The following is a 21,070-nucleotide window of genomic DNA, read 5'->3' on the forward strand; positions in this document are numbered from 1 at the left end:
CACAGCTCCTAACTCCCTTGGAGTTTCCTGGGTGATAGGAGTTTGTTTTGTCCTAATGAGGCGACTCCTGGTGGGCTCCAGGATAGCTTCATGATGGGGGATGGTCACCAGAAAGACCAAGCCATGATTAGAAACTCAGAATTTTCAGCTACACTCCCCATCCTCTGAGGAGTAAGGAGGAGTTGGAGATTAAGCTCATGATTGATCATGCCTACATGATAAAGCCTCCATAAAAATCCCCAAAGTACAAGATTTCGAGAACTTACAGTTGGTGAACACATCCATGTGTTGGGAGGGTGGGGCGCCCCAATTCCATGGGGATGGAAGCTCCTGTGCTAGGGACACTTCTGAATCTCATCTTATATATTTTTTCATCTGGTTGTTCATCTGTATCCTTTACCAAATCCTTTATTGTATAATAAACCAGTAAACAAAGCATTTCCCTGAGTTCCAGAAAATGTAAACAGTTCCAGAAAATGATCAAACCTGAAGGGGGGTCATGGGACCTCCAATTTATAGCCAGTCAGAAGCACAGGTGATGACCTGGCCTTGTGTCTGAGGTAGGGGTGGATAGGGATAGTCTTGTGAGACTGAGCCCTTAACCTGTGGGGTCTGTTCTATCTCCAGTTAGTGTCAGGATCGAATTGAATTGTAGGACACCCAGTTGGTGTGGGGAAAAAAAGCCCACACCTAGTGTCAGAAGCATCCTGAAGTGTTGTTAGTGTGGTAGTAGTGTCACTGACTAGTTACTGCAAAGAACTCAAGGGTGGGTTTGGATATTTAAACTGTTTTTCAAATTGTTCCTTTTCCTTTTGTTATGTTAAGGAGATGGAAATGATGCGGGGTCGGTGAGCCGAGGAGTCGAAAGAAAGATTTCTTAGACTCTCAAGATCTGGCAGTAGTGCTCTTTTATTTAGAGAATAGTATAGAATAGCATGGGGACAGGACCCATGGGCAGTCAGAGCTTCTGCTGCCGCCGCTTCTGCTGCCCCCGCTGGCATGGGGACAGAGCCCATGGGCAGGCAGAGCCGCTGCTGCTACCCCCGCTGGCATGGGGACAGGACCCATGGGCAGGCAGAGCTGGTGTGTGGGGACAGGACCCACGGGCAGTCAGAGCTCCTGCTGCTGCTCCGAGTTGAGGGTTAGGGCTAAATTTAAGGCATGGGTATGTGAGTCATCTCTTTACAAGACAAAGGAAAAAAAGTTAAAATGGTACCAGTGCCGGTAGGGTCCGGCCATCGGGCGGTCCCACAACTTTTAGATAAGAATCAAACCGGATTGAGTAAATGGCAGAAGTCACCGCTCAAATATTATCTTCAACTAAAGACAAAGGAGGATTTTGGGGTGGGAGGTCAGTTACATGAGGTTGCCAGACAGTAAACGACTTAAGTTCTTGCCTTCCCCATTAAGAGTTTCCAGAGATAAGGCCATCCCCCCTTCCTCCTGGCGCAGAGAGGGAGGCATGGAGATTTCCTTCACAAATGCAATTGTCTCTGATCAAAGGGCAAGCAAATTCCACTCCTCGGAGCCTGATTCTCATCTGTGGTTTTAAAATTAACCAGCCTAAAAATCCTCATCATAAACTGTTTTAAAATTAAGCAGCCTAAAAATCCTCATCACAATCACCAACCACCCTGAACCAGACCAAGCCTTACCATAAGCGCTATGCCTACGATCATTTTTTAAGCTTTTAAGGCAAAAGCTATGCCTTGTGCCTTATTTTTCATGCTAAGATCTCTCCAGGGGGAGCTTAGGCCTTATTACTGTAACCTGCAGTGTATACCCACCACTCCCTTTTGAATATTCATTCCCCATCCGAAATAAGTGTCCCTGCTTCCCATTGTTTGGGGACACCATGACTCTGGAAATGATTCTTCATTGTCTCCTATTTGCTCCAAATATACTTTACTTTGTAAGACAAGTACTTCTGGTGGAGAGTCTGATTTAACTTGCCAGGAGGGAATCCACTTTGGTTTCAGTAACAGCAGTGAGAGAGTAATGGAGAAACAGGGAGTTTTTCCTAGACACATGTGCATCATGCATACACGTGGGAGCACTCAGAGATGAGTCACTTGAAGCGGTGGTTAGAACTTGGGCTTCTGTAGCATCTTAACAAAAGAACAGATTTTTAGAGAAGTGACAAGACAAAGGAAAATGACTTTCAAGGCAGCAAATTGTGGGAAGGCAAATATATGGGGAAAGTAGTGGTAGATAAGGGCTATATTAGCAAGATTTGTTATGTAGATTATTCTAGTGCAGTCTCTGGGCTGATAAGGATCTAGAGTTGTCTCTCGTGATTAACTTCTGTCCTTTCTGGTAGAGAGGGGTGGGGGAATAACTTTACAAATTTATGTCCTGCTTTTAGGTAAATAGCGGGAGGCAGAGAGCTTTTCTTGTTTCTGTTTTTCTCTATTGCCTTCAGTTCAAAATCTTTCTTATGCCAAAGTGGCATATTTTGGGGTAATATATTCTGCTACCCTTTACTTTCCAGTTACATTTAGCCTCTATCAGCATGACTAGGAGAGCTTACAATGCTGGGGAGAGTGGGTGATAGTCTCACCTCTTCTGTGTCTTCCTCTGGGTGGAGAGGAGGCCCAACCATGCCTCCAATATCCAAAAACAACTCTTCTGCTTTATTTCCCCTGTTCCTAGAAAGATAATCTCAGAAGACTTTAACATCAACAAACGTCAATTTTTATATCAACTATAAATTATCATAACATCTAGCAATTTGGTGACATTTTTTGGTCAGCATTAATGTTGTCTGTGTTTCAGCTGACTTCATCACGGTCCTGTCATTAGCCAACTCAGCTATAATAACTTAGGTTTTACATGGAATGTACTTTCCAAAATAAATCCATGTATACTTAAGGCCTATTTGATCATATCTGAATCATAATAAAGACTGCCAACAATCATGCCAGCAACAACTATTTACTGAGATGTTAAACTATTTCAAGATGGCTGACTCCAGTACTGAAAATACCAACTTCTTTTCCAGTACTGAGTCTCCCATTAAAATTCAGTTTTACTCTTAGTCTCCTCCCTATTTGAAGCATCTCACTGTAAGCCACTTTTAACTCTTCTCTCACACTTTTTTTGGTTACTGCCCAGGCAGAGCTCACTAGGTCTGGTTGCCACATGCACTTACTATGTCAGTCGCGCGGCTCAGATTATTAATCAACATGTCAGTGGTTAAAAGAGTCACTGCTATTTTGATTCTCCTGCTCTTTCCTGCAGTTGGCAGAGACAATCGCAGCTTTCCCTCATCCCCCACCCATGAGTTCAATGGCATCAAACTGGGAGAACTCAGACCTCCCGATCTCTGGGTCACTCTTCTGATCACCCAAGGACTCTTGCAAATCATAGTTCTGAATCCACTGAAGAGGGATGGACAGCGCAATGTATGATCACTGCTGTTATCTTGCTTTCCTCCAGCTCAAGCTGACCATTTGTGGTATTTTTACAGTCTTTATATCCATTAATTCAAAGCAGTTTTATTAAGTATCCACTAAAAGCCTAGCACTATTCTAGGTACAGGGAAATAACAATGAAGAAAACAGACCAAATTTCTGCCCACAGGGGATTTACATTATATTCTCCATGTTAAACCAAACAGAAGACTGCTCCTTCCCTTACTCATTCGGGGAAGGCAGGAACAAAGGAGAATATTGATAAACCTGGAAATAGGGCCGGAGAGTATCAGAGAAGGAGGTCCCTGGGAAGGTGAAGATGTGGGAGCCAGTAGTTATGTTGTAAAAGGATACAACTCCGGCCTCATAGTCCAGAAAAACCCCCACCACCAGAGGCTGCTCTTTCAGATGAAGGGAAGTTAGGGGAGAGGTAAGAGCAACATAGCCTTTCTTTTTGCACAGCCTGATGGCCCAGAATCCAGACTGAGGCGTCCGCATCATGCCAATGTCCCTCTGCACGTTTTCCATACAAAGTCCTAAATCCCACCCAGTTCCTTCTCCCACATCCACTTCAAAGTAATGTTTTCCTGAGGTGAAGCCCTCGCAGCCCAGGATACAGGGCAAGGCAGTAAATCTCCTGGAAGTGTCAAGCTTCTCCTGGGGGCATCCACGAGTCACTTGTCTCCGATCCTCAGACAGAATTAGTTCATGATGAGCTGTATCTGGATCCAGAGTCACACTGACTGAAAAAAAACAAACACACATTTTTTGGTGCTGGGAACACAGTTTGTTTTAAATAAAACCAGCCTGTGTTCAAACGCAAGCATTATTTCTTACTAGCTGTGTGAGCTTAGGTGAGTCATTCTCTGAGCCTACGTATGCTTAGTGCTTGGTAAAATTCCTGGTATATGGTGTATATACATATATATTTATATATATGTTACTGACAATAGAATATGACAAAAATGAAGGGCTGTGACTCCTATAATATATTTCATTCTATAAGACTCCATCTTGCTAACAGACTTGTTCTAGAGACTCTCTCCTGAACTCACTTTAAAGAAATAATTGGCCATATTGGGAGGCCTATGTGCACAGAGCTGAGGGGTGGCTTCTAGAAGCTGAAGGCAGCCCCCAGCCAATAGTTAGCAAGAAGCCAGTGCCCTAAGTCCTATAACCATAAAGAAATGAATTCTGCCAACAACCAGAGTGAGCTTAGAAGTGGATTCTTACCCAACCTAGTCTCCAGATGACAACACAGCCTGGCCAATACCTTAACTGTGGCTTTGTGAGACCCTAAGAAGAGGACCCAGCTAAGCTGTGCCCAGATTTCTGACCCACAAAACCTGTGACAAAAGTGTTGCTTTTAAGCCCCTAAATTTGTTTGCAGCCATAGATAATTAATATAATCACCAAATCATTCAAATTAGGTCCAATTCTGCAGCCAAACAAATCATGAAAACATTTCAGTTTTCAGAGCTTTTTTAATTTTATAATTGTGGATAAGAGACTGTGGAACTACAGCAAGCACTGATTAAGAGAATCAAGAGAGCAGGAAGCTCAGGCTTTGGAATTGGTAAAATTTGGTTTTCATATGGTTCTAACATTGACCATCTGTAATATCTGGGCCAAGGCTCTAAAACTATTTGTACCACAGTCCATAATACTCACCTACCTTTCCTGCATTGCTTTGAGAGTTGACTAAATATTAACAAGAAACATTATGTCCCAGACACTTCCTAAGCATTTTACACATGTTGATGCATTTATTTTTCATGACAATCCAATGAGGTAAGAACTGTTAATATTTTTATTTTTCAGCTGGGGAAACTGAGGAGGTTATTTGCCTGGGGTGACACAGCTAATAAACAGGAGAACAGAAATTTGAAGGGTCTGCACAGATAACCACACTGGGTATCACATACCTTGATAGCGCCTTAACATTTTCTTCACATCAAAGTAAAGCTCAGAAACATGGCACACAGTATGAACCTCCATAGAGAGGGCCTCTGGTGTTTCCAGCTTCACAGCCCAACTCCTAGAATAACCAGAGGCCAGAGACTTCTTCAGTGGGTCATTCCAGTCAGCTCTATACACCCATACCTCTTGCCTCCTGCATTCACACAGGACTTACCTGCTCAAAGTGTCTTTCACATCCTACAGAGAAACAAAGACAAAAAGTGAGCGTGGGACCATCAGTATTTCAGGGGGTTTGGCATATGGGGCTGTTCTCTATAAATGCTCCTTCCAAAGATGTAAAGAGAGTGACCCCAGCCTTAGATATTGATGGATGCACAGATAGAACGATTCTCATCCCAGCCCTTTGGGATAGTCAGCATGGTAGGATGTTTATCAACCTCTGAGTCTGTTATCTTCCTTGCTGAGGCCTGTGGGGAGCTGTAGTGTCTGCTATTGTACCAGCCTGTGGGCTGCTTGGGGAAGAGGGCCAGGAGCTTTGCCCATGCTCCCTCTGACAAGATTGGCTTTCAGTGACCTAATTTCCTTCAGCATGAGCCCATACTAGAGATTACTTATCACAAAGGTCCTTAGTGGTGAATCCACGCATGGCCCCTGACTCTGGGCCACTAAGGTAGGCAGCAGGCATCATATCGTGGTGGAGCAGCCATGCTGCATTCTTAATCTTACAGTTTAACCTCCAGTTCTATTAGTGGGAACTAGAAGAAATAGCTCCAGGCCTTGAAAGGAGGCCCCATAAGAGCTCTGGAGCAAGGGCTCTATAAGCAAATCAAGGGTAAGGTTATCACTCATTGTAGCTGCCCCACCTTATCACCCACCAGTCATCTGGAGGAGTATTTCAAGAGACAGTTTGACAGTCAGGGTTCTGTGCACATGGACCAGGGACAAATGGTAGTAAAAGTTACCCATGGTTTTGATTGGCCAAGGAACTCATTGTGGCCACCCAGAGGGAGTATATTTTTCTGAGTAGCATAAAGGCACCCTATAGACTAGTGGAGGCAACCCTGCAGATATTGATGTGTATCTAAAAGAAACATTACTTTAAATTCCCCACATTAATGTGCCATTTTTGGGTGGAGAAGGCAGGCCTTGCCAATTTTCCCATCCTTCCTCACTAGTCTGCTCTTAATAGCTCAGGAATAGACAGACACTTTCTTTCCTTCTTCCAAGTGCAGAGCCTCACCTGCAGCAAATTCTGGGCTGAGCCCTGACATTTTGCCTCTAGTTCCAGGATGTGGCTCTCAAGTTCATGGCTTTTCCGTCCCAGATTGGCCTCATTGTCCCTCAGTCTCCTCAGAATCTGCTCTTTTTCTTTCTCCAGCCTCCATAGGTAACATTTCTCCTCCTCATGCAGGAAGCTCTGGAGATTCTTAAATTCAGACTGGATTTTTTGTCTCTGAATGTTTATCTTCTCCTAGGGTCAAGAGAGTATAATCAAAAGGTGGAAACAAACCAAATGTCCATTGATGGATGAGTTGATAAACAAAATGTGGCATCTAGATACAATGGAATACAATTCAGCCTTAAAAAGGAATGGACTTCTGATACATACTACAACATGGATGAATCTTGAAGATATTATGCTAAGTGAAATAAGCCAGAAACAAAAGGGCAAAGATTGTATTATTCCACTTATATGAGATACCTAGAAGAGTCAAATTCATAGAAACAGTAAGTAGAATAGTGATTACTAGGAGTTGGGAAGAGGAAGGACTGGAGAGTTATTGTTTAATAGGCACAGAGTTTTAGTTTGGAATGACGAAAAAGCTCTGGAGATGGGTAGTGGTGACAGTTTCACTACAATGTGAAAGTATATAATGCCACTGAACTGCACACTTAAAAATGGTTAAAATGGGGACCAGCCTGGTGGCGTAGTGCTTAAGTTCACACACTACACTTCAGTGGCCTGGCATTCACTGGTTCAGATCCTGGGAGTGGACCTAGCACCGCTCATCAAGCCATGCCGTGGCAGCATCCCACACAGAAGAACTAGAAGGACTTACAACTAAGATATAGAACTATGTACTGAGGCTTTGAGAGAAAAAAGAAAGGAGGAAGATTGGCAACAGATGTTAGCACAGGGCCAATCTTCCTCACTCCCCGCCCCCAAAAAAAAGCATCACATCGAAAAAAAAATGGTTAAAATGGTAAATTTTATGTTATCTGTATTTTAACATACACATACACAAAAGAAAGTTTGTTCAGCTACCGTGACATTATTTTCCCATGAGTCATTTGAGCAGGAAGAATGAAGTTCCCTGCTGCAGAGTCAAGCATGGGAGGAGAGCACTTAGATGTGGGGGAGGCTGTCAGGATTCTCTATGGTTACCTGATTCATTTCCTTCTTCTTGAGCTAAGAGGCAGGAGAAAGGAAGGATAGGAGTGCTAGATAATTTAATCATGGAACTAGGGCTGAATTCACTTTATCAGTTACAAAGATAAAGATGAGTTTTTATATGGAAGGTAAGAAGGTATCTCTGCATCTGAGGGATTTCTTGAAGCAAAAGCTTGTAATGAACATAACCAAGACTGGTCTTTAAGACAACCAGACTGGGAGGAGAGTCCATGATGCTCAGCAGGAGGAGGTCTGGGTAGCAGGCTTTTATAGCAGTTAACAGAAATATTCATCCACCAATCCAGGGTCCAATTAATCACCCTTATGTATAAGACTGACAGAAACCAAATATATCTTATGAGAGACTCAGCTTTCACTTTGGGAGATACAGAATTGCAATTTCCATTTGCGCTTTCTCAATTCATGTAGTGTTTCAGTGACTGTGATGTTGTGGAAGAAGGGTCATTAACAGGGTTTCCATCTATATTAGTTATAATCAAGATCCTCTCCATTGCCCAAGATCCCAGAAATGAGGAAAGTAAGAATGTCCTTTGAGAGTTCAACTTCAATATGTGCACACAAAGGATCAGGGCAGAGGTTGGAAGAGACCCCTGAAAGAGACATAATAGCTCACCAGCCTGTGGGATTTGACTGCAAGCTGATGGATTACATAACTATTTCCATAAAGAAATGCATCTATGATCATGGGCAGGCTGGTCAGCCATGGAAATAGTTTTAGAGACCCCATAGTCTGCTGTTGCAAGTGTGTAGGTTCTTGCAGCAGTTATGATCCTCCTTATAAACCAAATAGATTTCCTTTATCAGCCTCATGAGCTTGAGTAATACGAATCTCAACCTGGAGTGATTCTGTTTTCTTAGTGCTCACAAAGGTTAGTTTCTGAACCCATAAGGCTGAGAGCTACATCCTGCACTGTGGTAAATGTGCCAAGGTAATAAGGTTGAGGCCTGCAAACTAGGAAGGTACTTTGAGGTATTTAAAAGTTGAAACCTAACAAAAGGATAGCTAAAGGAAGACGGCCTCTCTAGAACTAGCTTTGGAGTGAAACCTCTACAGATACAAGGTGATGTCAGCAATAAGGCAGAGTGAGCTGTTCCCTTTATCTCTCCCTCTTTGAACTACAGATAAATGGACATTCGTTGACCAGTGGAGGATACCCACACAGCACAACAGGATGCCTGAGAGACGGACATAGCTATACATCTGAAGGTGGATGGACTGGCTCCTCAGGAAATGGTGGAGATAAGTAAACTCTCCTCTACCCTCCTTAGCAGCCCTGTGCACATACCTGAACACTTTCCTAGCCCGCACAAATGCCCATAGTACTGCTGCAGTCTCAAAAGTGGGAACACACCTTGGCACAACTGTGGGGAGGGGTGGCAGAAGCCCTGGGCCTGTGTTTGGATGCTTCCCTGGCCAGTGGAAGAGCCCACACTGCCACTGTGGTCCCAGGCATGGATCCACAAAGAAGCCCAAGCTATGAAGCACAGCAGCCGGCATGACAATAAGAAGAGGAGGCAGCAGATATACACATGCACGCAAATGCTTTTCCGGCCAGTGCGAGTGCCCATGGTACTGCTGCAGCCCCACAAGTGGGAACATGCCTCAGGGTGGCAGCAGCCCTGCACCAATGTGAGAACACCTCCCCAGCCAGTGGGAGCTCCCACTGTGCCTGCACCACTTCCAGTGGATGAGCTGGGATCAGAAATACAGCTCCTGCTTCCCCTCAGTGGTAGCAGGTGGAATCTGTGACCTAATACTACTGCAAATGCAGTAGCAAAAGGTTAGCTCATCAAACAGCATCAGAAACTACAGCAACAATTCAGAGCAGAAGGAAAGTGACAAATTTCCAGAAACCAACCCTGAAGTCACAGAAATTTACAATCTAAATGACAGAGACTTCAAAATAGCTGTCATAAAGAAATCCAGCGAGTTACAAGAAAACTCAGAAAGACAGTTCGAGGAGCTCAGGAATAAAATTAATGATCAGAAGGAAAACTTCACCAAAGATATTGAAACTATATATATATATATACAAAAAAACAGAAATTCGGGATATGAAGAACACAATTAATGAGATAAGAAATAATTTAAAATCCTTTAAAAAGTAGAGCTGATATTACGGAGGAAAGAATTAGTAATTTAGAGGATAGAAATGCTTCAAGTGGAGGAGGAGAGAAAACTAATATTTTTAAAAAACGAAGGAATTCTTTGAGAAATATCTGACTCAATTAAGAAAAGAAACATAAGGATTATAGGTATTCCAGAGGGAGAAGTGAGGGAGAAAGGAGCAGAAAGCTTGTTCAAAGAAATAATAGCTGAGAACTTACCAAACCTGGGAAAGAACCAGACTTATAAATACATGAAGCAAATATGACTCCTAATTACATCAATGCTAAAAGACCTTCTCCAAGGCATATAATAGTAAAACTGGCAAAAGTGAACAACAAAGAAAAAATATTAAGGGCAGCAAGGCAGAAAAAAATAACCTACAAAGGAACCCCAATTAGGATTTCAGGGGATTTCTCAGCAGAAAACTTACAGGCTAGGAGAGAATAGAATGATATATTCAAAACACTGAAAGACAAAAATTTTCAGCCAAGAATACTCTATCCAGTAAAACTATCTTTCAGATACAATGGAGAAATAACAGCTTTCCCAGATAAACAAAAGCTGAGGGAGTTCATTGCCACTAGACCTCCCCTACAAGGAATGACTAAGGATGCCCTTATTCCTGAAACAATAAGGCAAAGGTCTACAAAGCTTTGAGCAAGGAGATGAACAGATAAACATAATCAGAAAACTGTAGCTCTTTTTCAGAACAGGGTAGTAAATACTTAATTATAACTTAAAAGATAAAGAGGAGGAAAGCATCAAAAGTAACCATAGGGGCCAGCCCAGTGGTGCAGCAGTTAAGTTCACACGTTCGATTTCGGTGCCCAGGGTTTGCCAGTTTGGATACCAGGTCCACACATGGCACCACTTGGCAAGCCATGCTGTGGTAAGTGTCCCACATATAAAGTAGAGGAAGATGGCATGGATGTTAGCTCAGGGCCAGTCTTCCTCAGCAAAAAAAAGAGAGTTGGATTGGTGGCAGATGTTAGCTCAGAGCTAATCTTCCTCAAACAAAAAATGTAACTATAAACACTTCAACTTAGTCACAAACTCACAACACAAAACAGAATAATTTGTGACAACAATAACTCAGAAGGGCAAGTAAAGGGACAGAACCTGATTAGGTTAATGGAGATAAGAGGCTATCAGACAATGGACTATCTCATCTACAAGATCTTTTATACAAACCTCATGGTAACAGCTAAACAAAAATTCAGAGCAGAGCCACAATTCATTAAAAAAGAGAAAACTGAGAAAGCCTCCAGAGAAAACCAGGAAAATGAAATGGCAGTCAGAAATACAAAGGAGGAGAAACAATGGAAATACAGAACAACCAGAAAACAAGAGATAAAATAAATGGCAGTATTAAGCCTTCATATATCAATAATCTCTCTAAATGTAAATGGGTTGAATTCTCCAATCAAAAGACACAGAGTAGTGAGATGGATTAGAAAACAAGACTCAAAAATATGCTGCCTCCAGGAAACATATCTCAGCTCTAAAGACAAACATAGGCTCAGAGTGAAAGGATGGAAGATGATACTCCAAGAAAATGGCAAACAAAAGAAAGCAGGGTTGCTATTCCTGTCTCAGACAAAGCAGACTTTAAGATAAAAAAGACAATGAGAGACAAAGAGGGGCAGTATATAATCATAAAAGGGACTTTCCACCAAGAGGATGTGACACAAAAATATATATGCACCTAACACAGGAGCACCAATGTATATAAAGCAACTATTAACAGACCTAAAGGGGGAAATTAACAGCAACATAATAATAGTAGGGGACCTCAATACCCCACTTATATCCATGCATAGATCATCCAGAACAGAAAGTCAACAAGGAAATAGTGGATTTAAATGACACACTTGATCAGATGGACTTAATAGACATATAGTGAGCATTCTATCCAAAAACAGCAGAATACACATTCTTCTCAAGTACACGTGGGACATTCTCAGACAGACCAAATGCTGGGAAACAAGGTAAGCCTCAATAAATTTAAGAAGACTGAAATCATATCAAGCATCTTTTCAGACCATAATGCTATGAAATTAGAAATCAACTACAAGAAAAAAGCTGGGGAAGTCACAAATACATGGAGACTAAACAACATGCTACTGAATAACCATTGGATCAATGAAAAGATCAAAGGAGAACTTAGAAAATACCTGGAGACAAATGAAAATGAACATACCAAATCTTGTGGGATATAGCAAAAGCAGTTATAAGAGGGAAATTCATAGCAATACAGGCCCATCCCAACAAACAAGAAAAATATCAAGTAAGTAACCTTAAACTACACTTAACATAACTAGAAAAAGAAGAACAAACAAAGCCCAAAGTCAGCAGAAGGAGGGAAATAATAAAAATTAGAGCAGAAATAAATGAAATAGAGACTAAATAAAACAGTATAAAGGATCAATGAAACTAAGAGCTGGTTCTTTGAGAAGATAAAATCGACAATCCCTTAGACTCACTAAGAAAAAAAGAAAGAAGTCTCAAATAAGTAAAATTAGAAATGAAAGAGGAGAAATTACAATGGATACTGCAGAAATACAAAGGATTATAAGAGAATACTATGAAAAACTATACGCCAACAAATTGGACAATCTGGAAGAAATGGATAAATTCTTAGACTCATACAACCTCCCAAAACTGAATTAAGAAGAAACAGAGAATCTGAATAGACCAATCACAAGAGATCAAAATAGTAATCAAAAACCTCCCCAAAAAACAAAAGTCCAGGACCAGATGGCTTCTCTGGAGAATTCTACAAAACATTCAAAGAAGATTTTATACCTATCCTTCTCAAACTATTCCAAAAAATTGAAGAATACGGAATGCTTCCTAATTCATTCTATGAAGCCAACATTACCCTGATACCAAAACCAAGCAACAACAGCACAAAGAAGGAAAATTACAGGCTAATATTACTGATGAAGATAGATGCAAAAATCTTCAACCAAATATTGGCAAATTGAATACAGCAATACATTAAAAGGATCATACACCATGATCAAGTGAAATTTATAACAGGGATGTAGGGATGGTTCAACACCCACAAATCAATCAATGTGATACACTACTTTAACAAAATGAGGAAGAAAAACCTCATGATCATCTCGATAGATGCAGAGAAAGCATTTGACGACATCCAACATCCAATTATGATAAAAACTCTCAATAAAATGGGTATAGAAGGAAACTATCTCAACATAAGAAAGGCCATAAATGACAAACGCACAGCCAACATCATACTTAAGGGTGAAAGACTAAAAGCCCATCCCTCTGAGAATAGGAACAACACAAGGGTCCCCACTCTCCCCACTCCTATTCAACATAAACTGGAGGTCTTGGCCAGAGCAATTAGGCAAGAAAAAGACAAGCTATTTTCCATCACAGAGCTTAGGCATAGGGGATGATTGGGCAAAGCACAATGAGGGTTTATTCTCACTAACCAGACCAAATGAAACCCAAAGAAGAAACCATTATTTGTTTTTATGACCCTGGTTGTCTACATCTATGAGAATTTATCTCCAACTCTTTCAACTTTTCAGTAGTAACTGACTCGGATTCCTGATACCTCAGTCAGGAGAAGCAGAATTGGTGTGCCTATTTACCTAGAGCCACTTTGACAGGGTTTCAGACTTTTTTTTCAATTATTTTATTGGAAAATAGCTTGAGATCAATAAATTCAAATTCTTACATTCCATTCGGTTATCTGCTTTTCTGTGAACACCTTCAGATTCATACATTCCTCTTCCAGTTGCCTCAATTTTGTCACAGCTTCCTGGAGCTTTTCCTGAAGGAGAAATTGGGTGAACAAGGTCTGTTTAATTCAACAACTCTTCATTAGGCACCTAAGGGGAATCCCAGCCTCCAAGACTATTAGAATAACACTGTATATTTATTGAGTCCTTACACTTTGCTGGGAAGCATGCTGAGGGCTGTATGTGCAGAAACATATTTGATCCCCGTGGCGACCCTGAGCAGTTAGATTTTTAACATCATTTCCGTGCTGTAGAAACTGAGGCTTTCGGGGACCAGCCCCATGGCCAAGTGGTTAAGTTCGCGCTCTGCTTCTGCGGCCCAGGGTTTCGCCAGTTCAGATCCTGGGCGCGGACATGGCACCACTCATCAGGCCATGCTGTGGCGGCATCCCACATAGCACAACCAGAAGGACCACAACTACAATATACAACTATGTATTGGGGAGCTTTGGGGAGAAGAAGAAAACAAAAGATTGGCAACAGATGTTAGCTCAGCTGCCAATCTTTGAAAAAAAAAGCTCCATCTTTTTTTTAAAAAAAAAGAAACCGAGGCTTAGGAAAGGATTAAATAATTTGCCGAAGGTGGTAAAACCGATAGGTGGGTGAGCCGAGATTCCACCCTCATCTGTTGACCCAGAGCCTGAGCTATACCCACCACTACAGTCTTACCAGAGAAATATTGCACATAGAACAAGATAATCATCGAAGGGAAGATTTTATAAAACAATTTGCTGAATCAAACATAATCCATGCCAGAGTGTTTGGCGCACATGGAACTTTGTATGTATTATGGTGAATCAGGAAGGTAAGACCAGGATGCCAGCTGAAGTTAGGAGAAACGGTTAATGGAGGAGGGGAGTTCTGATATGTTTTGAAGAATGGTATCATGAGGCCAATCTAAAATGACTTAGTATCCATATTAAGCTCTTAGGTTATTTTTCAAAATAGTTTCTCATATTTTCATGGAAAGCAATTTTAAGCCAAAGCAAATTGCTAGTTGAGGTCAATACTGAAAGAATTGGCTCCTGTCCTCTGTAAATCCAGTAAGAACATTCATGAATTCTCTAGCCCTCTCAAGAAAGAGCTCTATGAAGCTTGTTAGCAAAAGACTGTACTACCTTTGCTGTGAGCAAAGGACTATTCTAAGCTTTACATATATTAATGTCCTTAAAGTTTATAACAACCTCCTAGGCATGCATGTCAGGAAGGGAAGGGACTGCCATTATTCCTATTTACAGATGGGGAAACCAAGGCATGAAGACTTTAAATAACTTGCTCAAAGTTACCCATCCAGTAAGTGGCAGAACTAAGATTTCAAACCAAGCAGCCTGACTCCTGAGGCTTAGTAACCATTACCCTGTGCTGTTTCTTGTCTCACTACTTGGTGGGAAAGGAATTCCAATGGGAATATCCCCATTACAGTAATTAGCTGCTCCACAGAGTTTAAAGAAAAGCTGCCATGTGCTGAGTTGTGGTCAGTATTGACATGTCCTGATGGAGGACCCAGAACCTTAATATAAGACCACTTCTGCCTCATAGGGGAGGGAACAAGACACCTGACACTGAGGACATTTTTTTTTAAATCTAGACAGGGCAGAGAGAGACTGAGGCAGCCGGAGTATGCCCACTCCTTCATTCCACCACAGCAAAGGTCAGCCTTCCTTTACACGATTTTGAGTGAGAAACTTGGGAGTTACCCAAAACCTCTCCCTCCGCTTCATCCTCCATGACCAAATCAGTTCCAAACCCTTCAACTCCCCTTCCGGAGTCTTGCTGGAAATTGCCCCCTCCCCCCTTCTCACAGGAATAAGTGAATTTTACTCCTTCAAATTCCTTTTATTTTATCAGCGTGAGAATGCTCTTTTCACTGTCCACCTGATCCTTGCCTCTGCAGATGAAAATCCCCCAACGGCCAATACTACTCTGGGCTGGGATTTAGACTCTGAGCTGATACCAAGGTTCTGGGCCCTGACTTCCCTTCCCACGCCATCACCTGCCCTTCCCTACACACAGCCCCTGGCCTGGTCACAGCAAGTCAGGAAAGGTCCCATGCCTGTGCCTTTGCACATGTGGTCCCCTCTGTCTGGATGCCCTGTTTTTTTCCATACTTCTTTTTTTTTTTAATTTTTTGCTATGAGTTTAGTTTTTTTTTCTTAAAGATTGGCACCTGAGCTCACAACTGTTGCCAATCCTTTTTTTTTTTTTTTTGCTTTATCTCACCCAAATCCCCCCTGGTACATAGTTGCATATCTTAGTTGTGGGTCCTTCTAGTTGTGGCATGTGGGACGCTGCCTCATGACAAGCGGTGCCATGTCCGAGCCCAGGATCGGAACCCGCAAAACTCTGGACCACGGCAGCAGTGTGTGCGAACTTAACCACTAGGCCGCGGGCCGGCCCCTCCATACTTCTATATTTTTATTTTTATTTTTTTTTAGTAAGATTAGCCCTGAGCTAACATCTGCTGCCAGTCCTCCTCTTTTTGCTGAGGAAGACTGGCCCTCTGCTAACATCCGTGCCCATCCTCCTCCACTTTATATGTGGGACGCCTGCCACAGCATGGCTTGACAAGCGGTGCCATGTCTGCACCCGAGATCCAAACCAGCGAACCCCAGGTCACCAAAATGGAACGTGCGAACTTAACCGCTGCGCCACCCGGCCTGCCCCTATATGTGGTTCATTTCTGGAGCGGTGGGGAGTGGGGAAGTTGACAGAGAGGGGCAGGGACTGGGACGGCGAGCCGGGGGATGGAGGGACTGAGAGGTCTAATGGAGAGAAAGAAAAAGGAGGGAGGAGTGAAGGGCGATCGAGGAAGGGAACTGAGCAAAGAAGTGGAGAGGGAGGGACAGAGGACCGGGCGGGGAGGAGGGGGCGGGGCAGGATGACGGGGTAGGGAGAGTGGAAGAATGAGGGAGGGGGCGGAGGAACAACAGTACAGGGACAGAGCGACAGGGTGGCTGAGACTAATGGAGGGGACAGGGAGGTGGTCGGAGAACAGAGACGGGGCGGGGATGGTCCGGGAGGAGGGGGGGAGCGCTGGGTGAAGGGATTGCGCCCGGCACATCCCGCTGGAGCCCCGACGGTTCGCCGGGTAATTAGCCCTCAGTCCAGATGGGCCCCCCGGTGTCGCAATCAAAATGGTAATTGGTCCCTTGCCTCCGGCTGCGCTTCTGCCCGGCCCGCCTGGGAGGGAACAAGGACAAGCGGTTCCGCCGAGGGGGATCCTCCGTCCCCGCCCCCATTGCGGGCCTCGCCGGCTGCGGCTCTGAGATCAGGGGGCGGCCACACCCAGCCCTCCCTCCTCCCCCCCTCCCCCCCCCTCCCCCCCGCCCCTCGGGAGCAGCTGCCGCGCAAGATGAATATCCCGCCGCTGCCGCTGCCCCGGCCGCCGCCAGGAAGCCGGCTGCGGTCTCCGCCGCACCCCCCGCGCCCGGCGGGCTCGCTCACACCGGAGCTCGAGCTCTCGGCTCCTGGGCCAGGACGCGGAGGAAGTGCCGCGCGGGGCGTGCGGCGGCTGGGCGCAGAGCTCGGCACTCCCTGGGTAATTTTTTTATCTCTTGAGGAGTTACTTCTGAGAAGGCTCCTCAGATATCACTCCCTATCCGTTGATGCCCTTCCCTACCACCCAAACCAGGGGACCCTAAGACAGTCTTTTTTGCTGGTTTGTCTTCCGTACTACACTGTAGGATACCTACAAGGTGGTGTGTCTTTGTCCTCTGTTTTTAAACTATCACATAGTCTTGCACATTGTGGTTTCTCAAATTAAATACACTGTGTGAAGCCATAAAATATGTAGGTGTGGGTTTGAGCATATTGTTCCAGAGCAGGGAGAAGTTCATCATAGCAAGAGTGGATAGAGACAAGAGTTTGACCATCCCATTGAACGTCAGGATGGAGAGCCAGGACTTGACTCAGTGAGGACCCATCATAAACTATTTTTCAGAAGAACGATATGATGAAAGCTGTATTTCAGGATTATAATCTCGGGTTTGGGGCTAAGTAATCTCAGGTCTGGGGAAGCAGCACGAGACTGGGTGTTTGCCCCTGGCCCGAACACCCACCTTGTAGCCTTGGCATACATCTTCAACAAGAGCTGTGGTGTGTCCTTTGTGCTGTGGTGTCCGTTCACAGCGCCAGCAGATGAGCTGGCCCTCGTCTTCGCAGAACAGGTGGAGCTTCTCTCCGTGTTCCTCACATGACATTTCATGCTCCATCTCCCTGATGGCTTCAATGAGGGTTCCCAGCTGCTTGTTGGGCCGGAGGCTTGCCATTTGAAATGTAGCCCGACACTGGGGACAGGAGAATGTCCCCAGCCATGGTTGCAAGAGGCGTACGTTCTCAATGAAGCGTACTATGCATAAGTGGCAGTAGCTGTGTCCACAGCTGACGCTCACGGGCTCAACCATCAGGTTCAGGCAGATGGAGCAGGTGGCTTCCTCCCTCATCTTCTTGGCGTTTCCAGATGAAGCCATGGCTTTTCCTGAAAAGCTCCAGCACTGGATCTAGAGGCAGAGATGAAGCAGCCAGAATTTTCCCACAGTGATAGAAATACACCTCACCTGAGTTTCTGTTCAATGCACTGGCTGCCACTGGCCTCCACAGGTCTTGAAATCTTCTCTCTAGAGAGAAGAAATGGATTGGAATTTAGAAGATGCATAAAATGTAGCTATGTTGTGAAATATAGTGGTGAATATCACATGTGGCCACTTCAATTTAAATTAAGTAAAATCAAATAATTAAAAATTCAGTTTCTCAGTCCCACTAGCTACATTTCAATTGCTTAATAGCCCCAGGTGGCTAGAGCCCACATGATAGCCCAGCTACAGCACATTCCATCATTGCAGAAAGTTCCTTGGACCAAGTGCTAAGAGGGAGAGAGAAGCAGGGCAGGCCTCCTCAAAAAAGTTGCAGCAAGAGAGAGAACTCGGTGAGGGAGGGTGACACTCTATTCTACTCTAATGAACTTCAAGAATAATTGGTACCAGAACTACTTCTTTGTAACTGGTAGTAACTTTTAGGAAATTGGGTGGTCTGTGAAGGATTCTATTGAGACAATCATACTCAGCTCTACTGGAACCCACACCCCGAGTTCTCTCTACCCCTACTCCACAAAGAACAAAAGACACCAGGTTAATGTCTCAGTGGAGACCCAAAGAGGATGATAATGCAAGTAAACAAGACAGCCAGAAGAACCAGTTTGTCCTTTTTGCCCTCCCTGACCTGAGGGAAACAGAACTGGAAAGAGAGCTGAGAAGCTAAGGGGTTGGCCCTGAGGAGCAGAGCCCTTGGATAACTCGGGAGGTGACTGTCTCTTCTCCAGACCAGGATTCATCTCCCAGGAGAAGTTCAGGGTGACTGGGACACAGGGAGTTTGCAGAATCCAGGATGAGGGGGAGGTGGGAAGCAGATGGGTGAGGACTGGATGACCAGAGACAGCAGAGGAGTGAGAAGGAGCAAAGGAGTCTGTGCCTTCACCCACTGCTGCAGTTGCTTCCTTCAGGAACCTAGCCCTGTTCCCCCCTTCCCACTCAGGGAGGGGAGCGGAGGTGGAAGGAAGTTTAGGGGGTGACCTTTCCTTTGAACTGACAGTACCAGAATTAAAAACAAGGATTCAACTAAAGTTACCGGATAGGCTGCTTCCCTCTAATAACCAGGCCCAGTCTCTTGGAGCCATGGAGAATTCTTCAGAAGACTTCTATTCCTTGGTGGCTTATTTCTCTCAAGACATAGACTAGGCTGCTCTCTGCCAGGAGTGCTGTGCTCCTGGGGAGAAGGCCCTCCCCATCTCTGAGGCCTGTCCTGGGCCTCCACTCACCTCACATCCAGGATCTTCTGAGATCTGGCACAGAGTCGGGTGAAAGAGAAAGCAGACAGGGAGTGAGAGCTACAAAGCCAAGTCTTGAGCATTTTCAGTATTTCAGCAGGCTCTGTGATCAGGAAACAGACCCCTCGCCTTGCTGCCCACCACCACACACTCACCATATCCCTCCGCCCAGAAAACGTTGGCATAGACGTTTTCTGCTGCCTTCACCACACAGCAGGCAGTCACATGTTCGCTGCTAGTCTCCTCAGTAGCTGCCGCTTTCAGAGACCCCAGTGAGGAAGTTAACTCAAAAGTGAAACTACTCCGGGACGCCGCCCCGTGGGGTTTGAGGAGGAGACTAGTGAAATTACCCGTATCTTTTGCACTCAACTCCTCCTGAGAGGGAGGGGAGACTGTAGAAAAATGTCCTTTTACAGCAACAAAAAGAAGCAGCAAATTAATAAGCCAGTAAACTATTTTGTGACCCCAGCACAGAGTATCTAAAATCACAGAGTTCACAGACCCTGACTTGAGATATTTTTCCTTTTTCCATCAACTCCCTCGGGACCCATAAGCCTTTCTGACGGATGCTATTTTTAGGTCGCTCACTCTTATAACTGCTCTGAAGGATGTGGTGAAAAAAGGGGTGGTGACAGTAGTAGGATGCGTTGGTACCACAGAATTTGCTCAAGGCAGTCTCCCATTCTGCTCTGCCCTGTTGCTGTGTCTCATTTGCATCCTCAATGCCCCTCCGCAGGATTCAAATACTTACCAGTAGTCAGAGTTAGCTGCCCAGGACGGCAAACAGGAGCTACCAATGGCCCAGCAGTGAGTGGCCTCAGCTGGGAGCTCTGGGAGACCCGCGGGCCACCACTCTGCCCTGCCCCCTGTGGGGTCGGGGTCGATACTTAGTGGCTCAACTGCAGACTCTCCAGTTCAAAATAAGAACAAAAGTACTATCCCCACTCAATTTAGAGTCATTGTTTAATGGGAAAAAACAGATTACCACCTCAAAATAAAACCTTGCCACATTTATAGCCTGAGGAGTAAGAGGCATTCATAAGTGCACAATAAATATTTCTTTAGGAAATAAATATGTATGGTGGTCCAAGGAATCCAGTAAGGGAGGCTGAGGACACGGCCAGGGGAAATTAAACTTGGACTCTGAGAGCTGTCCGGGCCGACTCTGGGTCCCTGGCCTGGCTGGTCAGATGCTGACCCTGATAGCTGTGTGGAGGTCTGTGTTCAGGACAACAGACCTGCAGAGGGAGCCTGGGCGCAGTTCAGCCCAGCCACACGTTCTGCTGGAGGCCAAATTAGAAACAGGTTTCTCTCTTCAGCACTGCACTCTCCTAAGTGCTGTAGAGGAGGAAGAGAAGTCCTTTACCCACTCTAGGTCCTTCTGGCTGGGCTACGAGTTAAATTGACGTGAGACAGAATAACAGGAGAAAATCAAACAAGGCTTTATAACATGTATACATGGGAGAGAGTCAGGAAAACCGAGCAACTTGGCCATCTAGTCAAAGCTGCCACCTTAAATATTATCTTCAGCTAAAGACAAAGGAGGATGTTGGGGGTAGTGGTTTGGGATTTCAGAGGGGAGGAAGGCAATTTACATGGAGGTGGAAATGCAAATGT

The 21,070-nt window shown here is 44.4% G+C and overlaps 1 protein-coding gene across 2 annotated transcripts; it reads right to left on the bottom strand.

The window, feature by feature from the left end:
* Window positions 1-893: 893 nt before the first annotated feature.
* Window positions 894-20,065, bottom strand: TRIM38 (tripartite motif containing 38). 2 transcript variants are annotated; one of them, XM_014851576.3, is made up of 7 exons: window positions 19,445-20,065; window positions 17,691-18,248; window positions 13,569-13,664; window positions 6,574-6,804; window positions 5,548-5,570; window positions 5,339-5,451; window positions 894-4,156 (listed from the first exon to the last, which is right to left on the bottom strand). In XM_014851576.3, the coding sequence occupies exons 2-7, from the start codon at window positions 18,099-18,101 to the stop codon at window positions 3,636-3,638; spliced, it is 1,395 nt and encodes a 464-aa protein (XP_014707062.1). In that variant the 5' UTR covers window positions 18,102-18,248; window positions 19,445-20,065; the 3' UTR covers window positions 894-3,635. The 2 variants fall into 2 exon arrangements, with proteins under 2 accessions (XP_014707062.1, XP_014707061.1); XM_014851575.3 differs by having other exon boundaries at window positions 19,609-20,035.
* Between the last annotated feature and the right edge of the window lie 1,005 nt (window positions 20,066-21,070).

Source organism: Equus asinus, chromosome 8 (genome assembly GCF_041296235.1).
Source record: "Equus asinus isolate D_3611 breed Donkey chromosome 8, EquAss-T2T_v2, whole genome shotgun sequence".
Taxonomy (NCBI): domain Eukaryota; kingdom Metazoa; phylum Chordata; class Mammalia; order Perissodactyla; family Equidae; genus Equus; species Equus asinus.

What these genes read in the sequence shown, in the direction of transcription:
- TRIM38 (XM_014851576.3), bottom strand. Translation starts at nt 18,101, where the DNA reads ATGGCTTCATCTGGAAACGCCAAGAAGATGAGGGAGGAAGCCACCTGC. An exon ending in AGCAGATAACCGAATGGAAT is followed by an intron (nt 6,805 to 13,568) that starts GTAAGAATTTGA and finishes TCTTGACCCTAG; the next exon opens with GAGAAGATAAACATTCAGAG. An exon ending in GTGAAAGACACTTTGAGCAG is followed by an intron (nt 5,452 to 5,547) that starts GTAAGTCCTGTG and finishes TGGTTATTCTAG; the next exon opens with GAGTTGGGCTGTGAAGCTGG.